We start from the raw sequence: 17,278 nt of genomic DNA, 5'->3' as shown, positions 1-17,278 counted from the left end.
CTGGGGCACGGCCTGGATAATGTAGCAAGACTGACTTCAGAATTCTGGGGCAAGGATATAGCTCAGTTGTAGAGTGCTTGATTTTGGAGGCCCTAGGTTCAATCTCAAATATGAAGGAAAAAAGGAATTAGGACCATGGTAGATGTGGTTATGAAAATTAAGTATGTTTCATGAAAAGGCAAGTCCAAGCACAGATGTCACAGAAATTTAGAGAGAGATGCCAACTTAAAAAAGTTAGCTAGCCGGAGATATAACTCAGAGGCACAAGTGCATGCCTGGCAAGCACAAGGACCTTGGTTTGATCCCTGGTACAAAAACAAAAACAAACAAAAAACTTAGAAAAAAAGTTGGCTAACTTTTTAAATGAGTTATGTTTACTAATAATGATGTGATCTGTAACATGAAATGTTTTTTTCTGAAGGCTCTGCTTGAGAAGAAGCAAAGAGAAGAAGATATAGAGAAAATGAAAGAAACATTGTCTCAGTTCATACAAGATTCTACCATAAGGACCAAGAAAGAAGTAAGGGTCTTTAATTATATTTACAATTCATATTTTAAGTTCCAACTAAAGACTAAATACTACCTTAACAGTTTTAATTTAAAATACATGTGTGCATATTCATAAGACTATTAAATCATTAATATGAATCATGTTATAGTATCCTGGTTAATAATTAACCAGAATGGGAGACTTTTGTATTTTATATTTCTAAGTGTGTAAAATTTCAAATAGGTTTTAAAATTTCTAAGTGTGTAAAATTTCAAATAGGTTGGTTAATAAACCAACAAGATATATATGTATATATTATATACTATGAAAAAATTTTTACATATTTCTGTTCTGGCTATAAAATATGACAGTGCTTTTTTAAGTATGAAAATGCTTGTATCTCAGTTCTCAAATAAATACAATTTTTGAAAAAATAAAACATGGTTTATTTTTGAGTTTGAATCATGACTAGCACCATTCTTGGCCTTTCCTGTTTCCGTTTCTTGTTAATGTACCTTATAGTTTGGTCAGTGAACATCCCCACTACTCTTAAAAGTTATATAGAAAGAATTGTTTACATAATTAAAATGACGTTAGAGTAAGAGAGGGATATTAGTCTCTGTATCAACTTAAAACCTCAACCACAGTAAAATACCTCACAGCCATATGTATTTATTCTATACAATAGGGATTTATATTTTTTCATCAGATACTAACCCTAGGAAACACGTGATATACTATCGGCTTCAAGAGTTCTCTTTTCAAAAAATATCAGTGCTTTAATTCAGCCGAACTTACTATCATTGTTGTAAAATGTTTCAAAATATACACTTTATATTTGTCATAAACCCTCAACTTTCCTCTCAGTTTTACACACAGAACACATTTTAAAAATTATGTGAAAGACCGGCATGACTACGTTTATAAAAATCAAAATTTTTATATTGAAAATGTTTGTCTTAATTTCTCTGTACTTCAGTGTTAGCTTTCCATTGCTATAAGAAATTCCTGAGATAATTAGTTTGTAATTAAAGGAAGTTTATTCTGGATCATGGTTTCAGTTTTCAGTGCATGATTTGGTGGCCCCGTTGCTTCTAGGCATACAGTGAAGCAGCAGAGTGTGGCAGAACCACTTAACTCTTGGATCAGAAGTGGAAGGGTGACGCAGAAGTACTCTTTAAGGGCAGGAAGCCAGTAATCTGAAGATCTTCCACTACACCCCACTTCATAAAGGTTCTACTATGTAATCACGCCCTGCTGGGAATCAAGCCTTTAACATGCAGGGCTATGGCGAGCATTCTGGATCTACAGTACAACACTCAGACTTGCCCATCTGTAGTGGAGATGAGAACTACTTCATGAGATCATTGTAAGACTGAGTGGCATACTCATAAGGCATTCTGAACAGTACCTAACACATCGGGAGAACATGGCGGACAAATAACAGCAGCCACGGAGGCTCTCTGAGATTACCAGCTTAGAATCCAGGAGCGGTGCCATTTGAGGAGTCCCACGCTAGGGGAGATGTACCTTGCTGACCCAGGAACAAAGTAAGCTGAGAGAAACCAACTGGAAATGCAATCCTGATGCTATAACAGGAACAGATAAAATCTCAGTGTGGAAGCTGGATCCCGCGCCATCGGAAGCCATGATTTGAATTTCCTGCTGCCGATACTGCGTCCCAATCCGCACGGCAGGGAGAGAGGCACGCCAAAGCTCTGAGAGCGGGAATCGGCCCAAACGCATTGAGAGCGGGACTGGCTCGATCTGCAGTGAGTGAAATGGGGACCCTTTCATACACTAGGAGGCTCTAACAGAGGACATTCTGGGAACAGGCAGACTAGCCGGAACACAGCCCTGCAGTAAGTTTAGTCGCATATTCCCCTCTCAAGCGGGAGCAGTGGGGAGCGCTTTGGCCTGGTGACTCCGCGGACTAAGATCCTGTAGGCTAGCCCAAATTGGGTCCCTGTGCCTGGCGGTGCACCCCTAGCAGTGAAACATTCAGTAGGTTGACCTGGAGGGGCGGGCCCAGCAGAGCCTGTCCAGGTCTGTGTCTCCCTAGTATACTGCAGTGAGTGGGAACACCTAGTCAGCGGATCCAAACAAACTAACAGACAAAGAGAAAAAAAAAAAAAAAACTAAGCCTCCTACATATGCTTGCATGGAAGGAACAAAAAATATGGGAAAACGGAGCAACAAGAAAGGCTCCTCAGTCCCCAATCCTAAGAACACTGATCCAGGAAAGGTAAAAGCAAAAGAGAATGAAGGCAGAAAACATGCAATATCAGACACGGCACCTATAGATATAAAACAGTATCTCCGGAGCCTCATAGACGAGTTCAAAAATGAAGTATTTAATGAAATAAAGCAAGAAATAAGTAGAATAGTTAGAGAAATGCTAAGCACTGCCCAAGAAAAAAACAGATGGTGGAATGGAGAAACAGAAAAAAAGGGGAGAATTGTTTGATGGAGAAAATAGAGAAAACATAGAATACGTAAAGCAGGTTCACAGAGATTACCAGGAAACTAAAAACTCTATTGAAAGCTGGCATAACAGCTTGAAAGAAACTAAGGATAGATTATCAGAACTGGAGGACAGATTTGTAAGGTTGGGAGCATGAAATGAAAAACTTCTTAAAAATAACAAGAAAACAAACAGCAATAATACAAAGACTAGAAGATGACAAGAGGATCTATAACTTAAGAATTAAGAACATAAAAGAAGAAGTAGGGACTCAAACAAATGAACTACAAAAGGTATTCACAGAAATAATCCAGGAGAATTTCCCTAATTTAGCAAAAGGTAAAGATACTCAGATGTATGAGGCATACAGGACCCCAGCCACCTACAACCCAAACAGAGCTACACCTAGGCATGTAATAATCAAAATTCCAGAAATCCAATATAAGAACAGAATATTAAAAGCCATCAGAGACAAGAAAAAGATCACTTACAAGGGAACACCCATCAGAATTACAGCAGACTTCTCAGCACAAACCATCAAATCACGAAGAGCATGGGGGGAAATAATTCAAGCTTTGAAAGATAATAACCTCCAGCCAAGATTGATATATCCTGCACAACTGTCCCTAGAAATTAATGGAGAAACAAGGTGCTTTGAGGATAAAGAGGAACTAGGGGAATTTGCAGCCACCAATTCAACTCTACAGAGATTACTGCAGGATACTCTAAAAATGAAAAATACCAAGATTCCAGAAAAGTGGCAGAGCGGCCACAATGAATGGAGCAGAAAACGAAATGAAGAAGACAAACTGACAACTAGTGACAGAAAAAAAGCTCAGCAGAAATGAGGCAGAGAAGGTTGGATTGTAGGAACAGCCATTTTAGAGAAAACAAGACATCATAATAGGTAGTGCTGATTTAATATCCTCTTGTTTTGAAGTCGCATCAAGCTTTTGTTCTTCTGTCTCCATTGGTTTTAACGTGTTGTATCTTATTGGATTTTATTATATGTGATAATATAAACAAAAACTTTTATAGACAAGGAGATTATACAAAAACCATTGTTTATTTTCTGTTAGTTGATTCTAAATACCCTGTAATACTGTCATTCTCTTGAACGATTTTACATTGTCTTAATATGTTTGATGCTACAGTATACGAAGTTATACCCAAAGATTTTAAGGGAAGAGACCCTATGGTAACTACTATTATGTCGAGATTATCTTGTAGTGAAACACTATTTTGCTTAAATGGCTATGTTTTGACATGCATTGTTTTGTTGTTATGCCCTCTTTTTTATCTCAATCTCCTTTTTATTATCTACTTTTTCATTTTTATCCTTTTAATTAAAGGAAAAATAAATAAAAAATAGCAGGATATATTATAGTAACCCACTTTGTTTTCCTATTAACTTGATTTGAAACTCTGTATTGCTCTCACCGTCTTGTTTTGACTGATTTTCCTCTATTCTGTTATGCTAGATAGTACCAAGTTTGAAAGTCTAGGCAACAACTATGAAGACAGTAAGATCCATTGTGACGCCCATTCTGGTTGACTATTGTCTTCTTTTGGAGTCCTCTAATGTCTCCAATGTTTTGGTTTTATTGGTCTTATTCTTTAATGTTTTGTTCAATTTTATTATAACTTATGATATAGGCAATTCTTTTTAAGATAACAAGAGGCATTATGGTAATCATTGTTGATCACCTTGTATTTTGCTTTTACATTATGTATTATGTCCATCCTTTTGATTTGACTGACTCTGTCCTGGTATGTCACATTTGGTTTTACTTTCTTCAAAAAAAAAGTAATAAGAACTGTGGGAGTAATAAAACCCAAAATGTGTAATTGTCATTGTACAAAAGAAAGGAAAAGAAAGTTCTCTAAAAGATATAACTGCATATATATTTAAGTGTATAAGATAGATAACCATATTACTGAGTTTTGTTGGATTATTGAACAAAACTGTTTGCAGTCTCACTGTTTGAAAGTCCCCTCTATATGCTTTAATTTTGTAACTTCAACAACTATTTCTAAGATGACAGTATGTAATTAACTAGTGATTTCCTACTGTTTATTTTTTTCTGAAATTCTGTATAACTTGTACCCTTTTTCTGTTTTTTTTTTCTTTTTTCTCCTTAAATAAAATTAAAAAAAAAAAAAACAGTACCTAACACATAAACACTCAATGTGTTCTTAACTGTATTATTACTGACCCACAGACAGAAGCAATTGTTCCCTAATATACTAATCTTTACTTTGTGGGAAACTTGAGCATCAAATTATATAACCTTAAATAGAGCTAAAATAGAATCATATACATTGTTTGGTAGGCCTTTGAAAAGATAACTCATATTAATTAACCAAGTAAAGTATAAAACAGTACTATAAATGTTCTAAAAATTTTATAGTATGTTTTAAAGTAATGTATTTTATAATTTTATGAGCTATAAAATTTCCAAGGACTTTTGGATCATATAAATTTACTGATGATATCAGTATTCATAATCCTTTTTCAAAGCATAAATAGCTATTAGGAAAAATTATTGTCATTGGAGTCATCCTAAGATAACTTATTCTTCAGCATACTCTGCACATAAATTATACTGGTTCTGAAGACAGATATATGTTAATTTAGATAAGGATGACCTAAAGTGCAATTTACTTAATCCTAGGATTGATGTGCATTATAACAATGCCTTTGCATTTGTAAAACAAAAGTGCCTTTAAAGGTATGAATTTACATTTTCAGCGTGGGAATCTGCTTTCCTCTCCCACTCCATGCCTTGCTCATGCCAGGCAGACACTGAGCTGCATCCTCAGTTCCTCCACTTTTCTCTTGCTTGGCTTTGTGGCAACAGTTTCAAAAGTATTGTTCAGGGATTCTGCAAGATCACACCTACTTTCATAATTATATAATGCTTTGCTTTTTTCACTCTCGTGAGTGTGCAGTGTCATTTTTCAGAAGTTGCATAATTGGTAAAACACAACAGGTTGAACACAGAAGCAGATACGAGAGTCTAGCTGTCTTATATTCAGCCAGACATTAAGGAGGTTTACAAAAATACAAAATAATACCAATCTTCTCAAAAGATTGGTTTAGTTGTGGAGAATACACTTAATTTTTATAAAATGTATTTTATACTAATAGGTGAATATTTTAATTATTAAAGAAATGAATTAAAATTTTAAACTTTAGGTTTTGATTCTAATGATAAAATATTGATTAAAAAACACATTATATTGGAAGTACTCTTTTTGCTCTCTAGTCTCACAACAAATTCTTGGTTACTGGATACCTTGTATGCTTATTTATCTTTTATACACTAAAAGTTACAACTTTATTTAACTATTATATAAAATTATTATAGGATTGTTATTCTAAATTTTTATCAAATGCTTTTTTAAATTATTCTAAATTTTTGTCAGATGTTAATCATTATTTGTCACTTAGATAATTTACAGTGTCTTCTTTTACAGGTTGAAGAGGCCAAAATGCAATGTCACATACAGATTTCTCAGTTAATGGAAGAACTTTCAGCTCTTCAAATGGTGTGTTAGAAACCTATGGTGAAAACTGTGATGTAGCTCAATGGTAGAGTGCTTGGCTAGCATGCACAAGGCCCTGGGTTCTATCACAAGCACCACACATACACACACCAAGAAAAGAAAGAAAGAAAGAGAAGACTATTTTCTTTTAAATATTGCTTATTTTAAAAGTCAAGATATATGTTACTGGGCATTTGTTTATTCAAAATACATTTCTCAAGTTATGACTTATACTAGATGCTAAGAAAAACATGAAAACACAGGTAAATATGGTTTTTTTTGCAGTCTAGTCTACCAGGAAAGATAGCATCCATGATAGTTAATGTAATTACTTATTGGGGGGGGGTACTAAGGATTGAACTCATAACTTCGTGCTTACCAGGCAAGCACTTGAGCCGCTGAGCTAAATCCCCAGCCCATAATTGCTTCTTTTTCACAGAGAACACATAGAATACCATTAAGACATCCAGTGGCAATTCCTTCCACACTTGGGTATAGATGAGCGAGTTGGGGTAGATAGACAGACACACACTATATGGGTTCACAGGGAGCAGAGTGAGAAGGAAAAAAGGAAAATTTCCTCAAAACAGTTTGTACTGAAACATAAGGAGGCAAAATAGGAGACAAAATGAGTACTTGTGTGAATAGAGATTGTATTAGAAAACAAATTTATCCTGAAGAAATGAAATTTAATAACTTAACAAGATAATAGAAGTATAGGAATTTCTAAGAAGTGAAAAGTTACTTACAACTTTAGGAACTCCTATTTTCTGAATCTTTGTATCACTTTTCATACCAATGACAAAACTCAGCAATGAAATATATCACTATATATGTGTGTGTGTGTGTGTGTATTTGTTGAGTGTACACCCACTCGTGTACTCCTGCTCTTTTCATGAATATCTTATCTCTTCAAATAGATTACAAAATAGAATAATCTTATCCCTTCTTTCAAGTTCCCCATTGCTTAACACAGTGTTTCACAGAGTACATTTTAAGACTTAGTCATTGTGTATTGGCCCTGAATATAATGGAACTGGGAACAGTGTTAGTTTTTATTTGTTTATTTAATGTTACTTGTCTTAATGATGTAGGAATTATGTGAAATTAACAGGATGGCAGTGTTGCTAATTATTCATGTTTAATTTTTATTGTTAGGCAGTTTTGCTTGTTTTCTGTCACCCTGTTATTTTATCTGTTCTCTTTCATGGGCTAGTTATCAGAAGACTCACATCTGTGAAAGAATAGAAATAATAGTGTCTATACCCCCATCCAAGATCATTTAATGGACTGTAATTCTGCAAAGACATGCACTTTTGTTCTCTTTTTTCCCAAAGGAAAAAGAACTGGCTACATCCGGCTAGGTCTTTTTAAAAAATAATTGTTAAGTGTGTAACAACCAGAGTGGTATTATACTCAACTTTTGTTAATTTGAAAGATTTAATTTTTAAAAGTGTATCTTACAATTTATAGTAAAACAATTTTATTTCATATTGTGATTTTTTCTAAGGATATGAAACGTTATCTGATGTCATATTGATTCTGTGAGGAAAACTGGACTGCCTAATTGAAAGTGTTAAATATGTTAGAAAACATATATGAAGGAAGACATTTTCATTTAATTTGAAAAGCAAATTTTCTCAGAAATTCTGATCTGTAGGCTCAAGCTTAATAATGGTATCCACTATTGTTTTCTGTCATTTAATAGCAACTGTGCAATCTTTACCATACAGATTAAGTCTAAGAGGAAGTTAAACATAACTTTGGCTAATGCAAAATTAAGCTATGCTTGGAGAAGGGGAAAAAATTTGTATTTTAGGTTAGTGCAGAATTTTTAACAGGTTAAGGAAAGGCTAGAGGCCCTTTCAGCTTTTTTGCCCCCTACCACTTCTTGGTATCTCTCTGTTCTCTTTCTTTTCCATCTTTTTCTCCAAATAAACCATAAAGAAAAAGCTAGAGGCCATTTACAAATTACATACCTCCTTTGGTGGACCACCATATACCTAACAGCCATTAATTTCTCCTCCTAGATATAGTTTGTCTCTTAAGATACTCAAGTTTTTAATTCTGTTGTATGACAGATTGCTATCAATCTATAACAAATATATATATTTGGGAAGAAGATTAATTATAAAATGCCCAAATATATAAAAGAAAAATGAAACATTTACCATGATCTTTTCCTAGATCCATGAATTTTCTTAAAGTCTCTTTTTCATTTCTAAGCACTATGCAGAGATTAGACTTTTTATTGTTGATTTCTGCTTCAATTACATAGGGAGGTCATAGTGTATAAACCATTGGCTCTTAGTATTTCTTGAGACCTTAAAAAAAATTCTATTATCACATTTTGTCATATTTCCCTCCAAAATTAGGTATGTCAGTGGTGATTAGCAAACACCTGTATATCTAGAAAGGTAAACAATAATTTTAATCTTTGCTTCATTGTTGCTCATTTTTAGTAGAAATAGTATGATGACAACTCTTTAGAGATTTCGGCTTTTCTTGTTTCACCGTTGCTACCCCGTATAAATCATTCTTTTACTCGACATCATTTGTCCGTATAATACAGTAGACTCAATGGAGAGGGCTGTGTGGCATAGTTATGACATGCCTTTATTTAATGCCATTTGTCAGACCCACAAGTGTGATCCAGCTGTGTTGTCAATATATACTGTATGTTGCAAGCCATATTAGGAGGACTTAGGAGAAACAAGAAGAGGAAGGAGGAATGTAATCAAAGACAAATACCTTCACATTTTGGAACAACAATGGTACTACTATCTGAGATTAAGAAATCTGGATGCTTGGGTTATTTTTACAAAGAAGACAGTTAAGTGTTAGAAATGTCAGATTCGCAGTGCCAGGAATATTTAGTGGAGATTCCTATTACAGATTTTGAAATGTCAAACTCATTGGAGAGTGAGAAATTCTTGACACTTTTAGTCTCCCATTAAAAACTGTACAAAGAGACATTAAAATACATAAAATGATTGGTATATTGATGGTACATTAACAATAAATAATATCAAGCAATAGAAACAAAAACATTTTTAGAATTTGTGTACTTTTGTACTTTGTAAGCCGTAGATTATCCCTCAGGATACTGTGCCATTATCCTGTTCTAAGTTGCTTTTTGAAAAACTTGATGAAAGCATATAAAAAGAAAAGCTATAACATGAGATGGTGGCTCTGTTTACTTTTTCTTCCTAACTGATCCAACCTGAGTGTCTTACCTGGTCTGCTTAATTAGAGCCCTTGGCACATTATCACTGGAAATAACTCCTGATACCTTGGAATAACTCTTTGAGATAGAGATTCACTTTGTTTGGTTTTGGTTTGTTGTTGGTGACTACTTTGTTAATAAAATAACTTCAGTGTTCCTGTAATTAATAAATAATTTGCCTTAAGATTTTACCATATATATTTACTTGTATTAATGGTTTAAATTTACAGGAATGTGGTGAAAAACAAAGCCAAATTGAACAAGGCATTAGGGAAAAAAAAGCTCTGGAAGAAGAACTAGAAAAGGTAAAAAGAGAAAGGAAATATAACTACCTAAAACTACAAATATTCAACATTACTATCTGCTTTCATCACACTATCTACTAGCGACCCTTATATTTCTAAGTATTATCCTGGTGAGTGTTTTTTTTTCCCTTGGAATATATTCAGAGTCTCCATTTAAATACTGCTTTTGCCTTCACACATTTCTTTCTAAATCTGGCCATATTCTTTAAACTTTGTACTTAAGGGTATAAATTTTATGAATTAGCTATGTTTCTTGCTTACACTTCATCCCAATAGTAAATTTCATTTTGTCTGTATTTTCTTTTTTTGAAGGCCATCTGTAAATACAAAAAGTATATGTAAACAGAAAATTATAACATTGCTATGATATTTACCTTTTTAAAGTACAATAATTAGGAAAAATATTTACCCCAGTGGTATTTGGAAAAACCTATATAGTACTATAAAATTTCTTTCTGTCCTACATATTTTTTAGCAATAAATATACCAATCTTTTAAATACTTTGGGAGAAGAAAGAAAGAAGAAAATTGGACACACACAGCATCTCTTTTAGATGCTGTATGAGAAACTTTCAAAGAGAGGTTAAGTAACTTGCCCAGTGTTTTAAAAAATAATAAATAATAGAATCAGAATTTGATTTTCAAAGGTGAGGTACATAACATAAAAATTATGTGACATATACATGTTATCAAAAATCATGCCATCATTGGTAGTAAAACAATAATTATAAAGCAGAACATGGTATGCAGTCCTACTTGTAGGGAAAAAAAATTGTATGTATTTAAAATAAGACCTTATAGTGTCACTCTCATGCAAGGTCAAACCTTCTGAGTGTCTGTGAAATAGGTTCAGTTTAGATTTCAAGCTGCTCTATCCATCTGGGTTTGGATTGAATTTTTAATATTACCCAGCACAGATTAAGGCTTTTCTGGGGAAATGCAAAACCTTTAGGCAAAAAAGCAATGGACAGAAAGAAGGCACAGCTCCTGTTTCTCAGTGTCCCACAGTCATGCATGCCAAGACAGTGCTGCTGTATCCCAGTGGTGGAATGGTGAAGTTCTGATGCCCTGCCTTTCTGTAGAACAGGAGTGACAGCATGGTTCTGACAATGGGGAAGTCACAGGTTTCTTGGCCAGCAGTGTTTCAGCCCTTGTTCTGTGAGAGGAAATACAACCTCAAGGGAAGTTAACCTGGGATACAGCTATGGCTAGGGAAGGGGAGTCTCCATTTTTAGCTAGATTATATCTAGGTGACCCAAAGTGAGATTCTAGAGTCGTTTTCCAATGATACTACACTTTGTACCACAGCATGAGGTTTTCTTAATATTAGATAACTGTCTTGAAGATATGCATCAAAAAACCCAGTAGTTATGTTTAAATTGACATACAGATTATATTTTCACCCTCAGCTGCTTTATACTTCTATATTATTTGAATAATTTACAATGGATATGAATAGTTTTTTCCAAATAAAGTTTTTTCTATATATCTCAATTATTGTATAAGTTTATATTTTAATTTTTGGCTTTTTATTTTGTAAATGTGAAATAACCAAAGGTAATCATTGATGTGTTGTAATATGTTACAGTGGGAACCGATGGACACATGATCATGGTTTTGTTATTTCTCCTCATTGGTTTTAGTTTCTGAACTGCATACTTTGTTCAAATAGTTTCCTTCTCTATGGTAATATACATATAAGCTTCTTCTGCAGACTTACCGTGAAGGCAGAGGAAACGAAAGTGATTACAGAAAACTGGAAGAGATGCACCAAAGATGTCTGGTTGCTGAGCGTTCTAAAGATGATCTTGAGCTAAAACTTAAAAGCGCAGAAAATAGAATAAAACAACTTGAAATTAGGTAAGCTTTCTTTTGGTTTTGTGTATGTATGTATGTACCAAATACATGTACATACATTCATAGAGTACCGTGGTACCTTATATATGTATATATATCCCGTGTATCTCATAAGGAAGGAGGATTGAATAAAACTGCTGTTCCACATTGTTTCAGTTCACATGGTCTCTCTGCAGTATGAGTTTTTCCGTGTACTATAATAAAAAGAAAAGTCAGTAAAGTTTTCTTTGTGTTCCTTATATTTATGCAAAAATTTTCTCAAGGCTAACTTTTCACATTCCTGTTTTCTTTATTCATAATGTTTCTTTCTCCTGTGAGTTTGCATGTTTCTTAAGTATCCAAAGAAAACTGAAGGTTTTCCCACATTCCTTGTATTCATAAGGATTCTTTATAGTTGTATGTTCATACCTTTCCTCAGGGATAGAAAGGAAATGAATATTTTTCCACATTTCCTACATTTATAAGATATTTCTCTGCTGTAAGTTCATTCATGAATTTTAAGATGTAAGGAAAGAATAATGGATTTCTAACATTCTTCACATTAATGTAGCTTTTCTTCCTTATGAGCTTTTACTTATTTCCAAGGGAAAAGTAATAATCTAAGGTCATACTACTTCCTTACATTAATAATATTTCACTTCAGTTTGGATTGATTCCCATGACTTTCCTAAAAGAGGAGTAATAATTGAAGTCTGTTTTATAGTCCTTAGTTCATATGTGAATTTGTATGTAAATATTAAGTTTTTAGTGGCGATTATAGCTTTTCTGTGTTCTTTGTGTGCCTATATGGGGCTTCCATCTGCAGTGAGTTTATTCATGTTTATTAAGGTACAGTAACATATAAAGTCTTTTCTGCATTCTTGACTTTCATAAGGCTTTTCTCTGGTGTACACATTAGATAATGCAAATTTTCTAAAGACTTTCCTACATGCATTACCTTGTGATGTTTCTTGTCTGTGTGAGAGCTTACACTAAGCATTGAGGACTTTCCCATTTTTCTTACTTCCACAGCGTTGTTGTCAGTGTGGATTCTTCTGTTAGGTACGGTTGTGAGGATGATCTAAAGCCTTCCCCACAAACCTCACATGTATAAGACTTCTTTCCCAGCTTGTACTTTATAAGTGAAAAGCTTTCCCATGTTCCTTTCATGCAGGAAGCTTCTATTTAAGTGTTCAGTAAAGGGTAAAGATTAGCCCCTCAGTATATTTACAGGCTCTTCTCAGGGAGTTCTCTTGCTTTTATAAGGAAATAGGAATTACTGAATATTTTCACACATTCTCTATAAGTAATGTACTTCTTTCCAGTACAAGTTCTCACAGGTCACTAGCGTGTGCGAAAGCCTTGGAGGCTTTTCCGTATTCTCTACACACAGTTTCTCTTCAGTGCAAGTTTTCATTCACATGCACTTTGAGGTATACTTCAAAATGTTTTGCTACAGTCAAGTTGGTTCAAATGATTTCTCTTGAGTGTCTGCGAGCTCTCCTGTCCACTTCTGACTTTAGGAATGCTAGGTGTCATGTTTCTTAAGTTTTCTTATTCATCCTTTCTCTGTTTTTTTTCTTTGTCTTCAAATAATTTGTTGAAAAGCAGTTAACAGCCAAGAATATAGTTTAGCAGCAAAGCACTTGCAATTGTGAGGTCCTGAGTTCAATTCCTGGTACCAAAAATAAATAAATAAATAAGAAAGAAAGAAAGAAAGAAAGAAAGAAAGAAAGAAAGAAAGAGAGAGAGAGAGAGAGAGAGAAAGAAAGAAAGAAAGAGAGAGAGAGAGAAAGAAAGAAAGAAAGAAAGAAAGAAAAAGAAAGAAAAGAAAGAAAAGAAAGGTCATTCATTTTGTACTGTAGAATTTCCTTTATTACATATATATATGTGTGTGTGATGTGATGTGATTTACTTTATTTCTCTGTCCCATATAATGTCTAAAAAATGTAATTAGACTAAGAGCCTTGATCTGATCTTCCTTTCATTTTTTTGTGTAAGAATATTTCACAGATAATAATATTGTAGACTTCTGTTAGCAGGCCCATAATGTGTAGTTATTTCTGGTTTTAGCATCTGTGATGTTAACATCCTTATTAGCGTTGCCTGGCTACATCATTCATTAGACACTTCATCACCTAAGATTTAGATAGGAAAAAAGAGGTACAAATTTTATGAGAATAAAATGTTTAATGTAGGAATCAAAACTTACAATGTAGAAGGAGCTGGAGAACAACAATCTGGAGTGGCTGAGGTCACAGTCAGATAAAATCACTGTCACCACCTAATGTGTTGGTAGATATGAGCAAGCTGCACCCTCACAGCAGACTTTAAAAGTGTGGTTCACCCAAAAAGGCCCGATATGAAAAACGGGGCAAGACAATGTCTTTTTTTTTTTTTTGTCTTTTTCGTTTTTATCGGTACCAGGGATCGAATTCACGACTGCCTGCTTGCAAGGCAGGCACTTATGCTGCTAAGCTAAATCCCCAGCCCAAGACAATGTCTTTTTAAAAGAAACGCTTTTATTTTAGCTGGCCCAGCGACACAGTGCAGATGGAATTTGCAAAGCTATGCAACTGAGTCAGAATTTTGACAGATTTTTATAGCACATTAACCAAGTGACATGACAGAGCAGGAATTAGAAAGGCCTTTGTTTCTCTTTGCTTGAGGTCAGAGACACTTCGCAGTTGGTGGTTAGCCCTTTTTTTTTTTTAAGTTACAGCCCTTGGTCTTCTAGTTCCAGGAACATTTGTTTCTCATAAAGTGAACAAAGACCGACACAGCATCATTTGTCTCTCACAAAGGGAACAATGGTTGACACAGCAAATGGGTTACTAAGGTGATGGCGCATATAGAACAGTATGGCAACGCCTAAGTTAATTTATAACAAATTTATAACAATGTGGTCGATGCTCCAGGTACATGGTTACTAGGGCGATAAGCATAGAGCATAACAGTTCATGGTGGTAGAAATGCAACCATATGAAAGTTGTTTGTACAATGTGTGATCAAAATATATGATGAATGTTCCACTTTTAAAGAAAATAATTAGACATACTGTCATTAATCCCACTCAGAATAATGCCCTTACTTTGAGTATGCTTATCTCATCATTCTTACTATTTTCTGAAGCAGTTCATAAAATCCTCTTTCCTGAGAGTCTGTATGAGGTATGATTGAAAATATGGTGCCATCCAGTGGAAAGGAGGGCTTCCAAAAACATTATGGTGTACCCTCATCCACCTTGTTCACTAGGAGACTTGTGGATCTTCCCCAAAGTAAAAAAAAAAAAAAGATAAACATTTTGAATCGATTCAGAACATGATGGAAGTCAAAACAGCACAACTGAAAATATTCACTAAAAAAATTGCTTTTATGGAGTTGCTTCAGAAAGTGGCAGAAACAATGGAATAAATTTGTTCAAAACAACCAGGAGCAGGGTATTTTGAGGAGCGTTATTAGCAATGTACATTTTACTCTAAGCATTTTTAATTTAAACTTCACCACCATGCCTAATACAGAACTAGAATTTATGAAGACTATTTCTGAAACCTGAAAATAAAAATTTATCATTATAATCTAGTACTGTAGTCAGCTCTTGAGTTTTCCTGTGGAGCTGATTGATGGAGGAGTTTTGATTACCTCTCTGCTTCATTTTTACTATTGCCTTCAGTTTATTCCCTTGAAAAGCCCTTCTACAGTGTAAATAAAAATTTGAAAGCCATTTCATATTGATTTTCTAGATGAATGAGCTCAATTTATCTATTCTTAGTTAAGATTGTTAAATTAAGTGTATTTTTGTGATATTACATAAAGTTTTGAAACCACTAAGTCTAAAGTGAAAAGAAATGACTCAGAATTAAGAAAACAAAAGCCTATGCCATAAAATGCAGACAGGTATCTTGGTTTCTAGTTCAGATCATTAAAACTCCTTTTTTACTTTCTGTGTTTTTTTTTTAATCAGTTCCTCAGAAGAGATATCACGTTCCCATGAAATGATTCAGAAACTTCAAAATGTGTTGGAGTCAGAAAGAGAAAACTGCAGCTTTGTCAGTGAACAAAGGCTTAAACTTCAGCAAGAAAATGAGCAGTTACACAAGGAAACCGACCATTTAAGAAAGATTGCTCTGGAGGCTCAAAAAAAGGCAAAATTAAAGGTATTTTTAAGACTTGTTAGAGTTAGATGTGGTTTTGAGAAAAAGTAGAGAGTGGAGAAAAAAGTATAGAGACCTGGTAAAACATTTTCAGACCTTTTTTTCCCCTTCTCATCAGATAGCACTAAATCATAATTCAGTGTTAACCAGTCATTTCTGTATTGTAAAACTTGGCAAGCACACTTGAAAATGATTGCCTTCACTATCTGCACACACACACAAAGAATTCTTTTCCAACCATGAAATACACTGATATTCCTGGCAAAGTAATTTAAGCAACACTAGCAAACCACAGATTAGATAACTTTACAGACTGCCTTGCTCTCTTCTCCCTTTATTACAGCCTCTCAAAAATTGAACTTCTCTAAAACTAACTGTAAGAGTGTGATATGTCAGTGTGATTTGAGAACCACTCATAAATAGTCTAAAGCCTTCATGCAAGGAAGAAGGCAGGGAACAAAAGTCTCATCTAAAAATAAAACTTCCCTGACTTTTGTCTCCCTCTCATTCTGTGCTTACATGCTTCAGTAACGGGAACATGATAATCTGGTTAAGAGAGTTTCAGAAAACTCAGCATGTCATTTACTTTTTTCCATTCCACGAGACTTCTATAAAACATGGAAATAATTCTTTATGATAAAACCTTCCAAGGATACAAGGTGGTAGCATTAGTGTTTTCCTTTTATTCCTGCTGCAGTGACTCAAGTTACATTCCCACCTGATTCACACCAACATATATTTAATGAATGCCTCCTATAGCATGTGTCAGACACTTAGGTATTTCTAAAAGCATGAACTCTGAAATGAAAAAGAGACACTAACCCATCATGCAAAGAAGTTTGTACATTATGCTTTTAGCTGTGTGAAGTCATTAAAGGATAAGGAAAAGACTCATACTAAATATAAAGCCACAGTAATTAAGTCGTTGTGTTTTCAACGTCTTATAATAGGTTGATCGATAGCATTAAATTGAGTCCAGAATGAACTCATTTTTAATAATCATACTATCTAAAATGAAAGCACAACTGTAGTACAGTAAGCTATTTTCACAATAAATGATACTAGATTTATTAGGCCCATTTAAAAACTAAACCTTGACTCCTTAATTGTATGTGCAAATTAATTTGAACTATGGTGTAGACCTAAAATGTGAAAGATGAAACCCTGGAATTTCTAGGAAAATCTTTTATGTTCTTGTGTAGAAAAAAATTTCTTGCAGAACACAAAAAGCCCTAATGATAATGAAAAGATAAA

General features: G+C 34.2%; 1 protein-coding gene across 5 annotated transcripts in view; it reads left to right on the top strand.

The window, feature by feature from the left end:
* Positions 1–17,278, top strand: part of Sclt1 (sodium channel and clathrin linker 1) — a 183,094-nt gene that overhangs the window by 118,396 nt on the left and 47,420 nt on the right. For 4 of the 5 annotated variants that reach the window (XR_010051460.1, XM_063260768.1, XM_013140781.3 and 1 more), the window contains 5 exons: positions 422–520; positions 6,435–6,506; positions 9,960–10,034; positions 11,737–11,894; positions 15,835–16,027. Coding sequence is in view for 4 of the 5 variants with exons in the window: in XM_063260768.1 (XP_063116838.1) it covers positions 422–520; positions 6,435–6,506; positions 9,960–10,034; positions 11,737–11,894; positions 15,835–16,027 (597 nt within the window). In the remaining variant the exon portion in view is untranslated. The remainder of the gene's footprint in view (positions 1–421; positions 521–6,434; positions 6,507–9,959; positions 10,035–11,736; positions 11,895–15,834; positions 16,028–17,278) is intronic. The other variant, XM_013140782.3, reaches the window with a different exon arrangement.

This window comes from Cavia porcellus, unplaced genomic scaffold, assembly GCF_034190915.1.
Source record: "Cavia porcellus strain 051 isolate PalLab524CR breed Dunkin Hartley unplaced genomic scaffold, mCavPor4.1 scaffold_14, whole genome shotgun sequence".
In the NCBI taxonomy this organism is placed as follows: Eukaryota; Metazoa; Chordata; class Mammalia; order Rodentia; family Caviidae; genus Cavia; species Cavia porcellus.
This window is presented reverse-complemented; position numbering and strand designations above follow the sequence as displayed.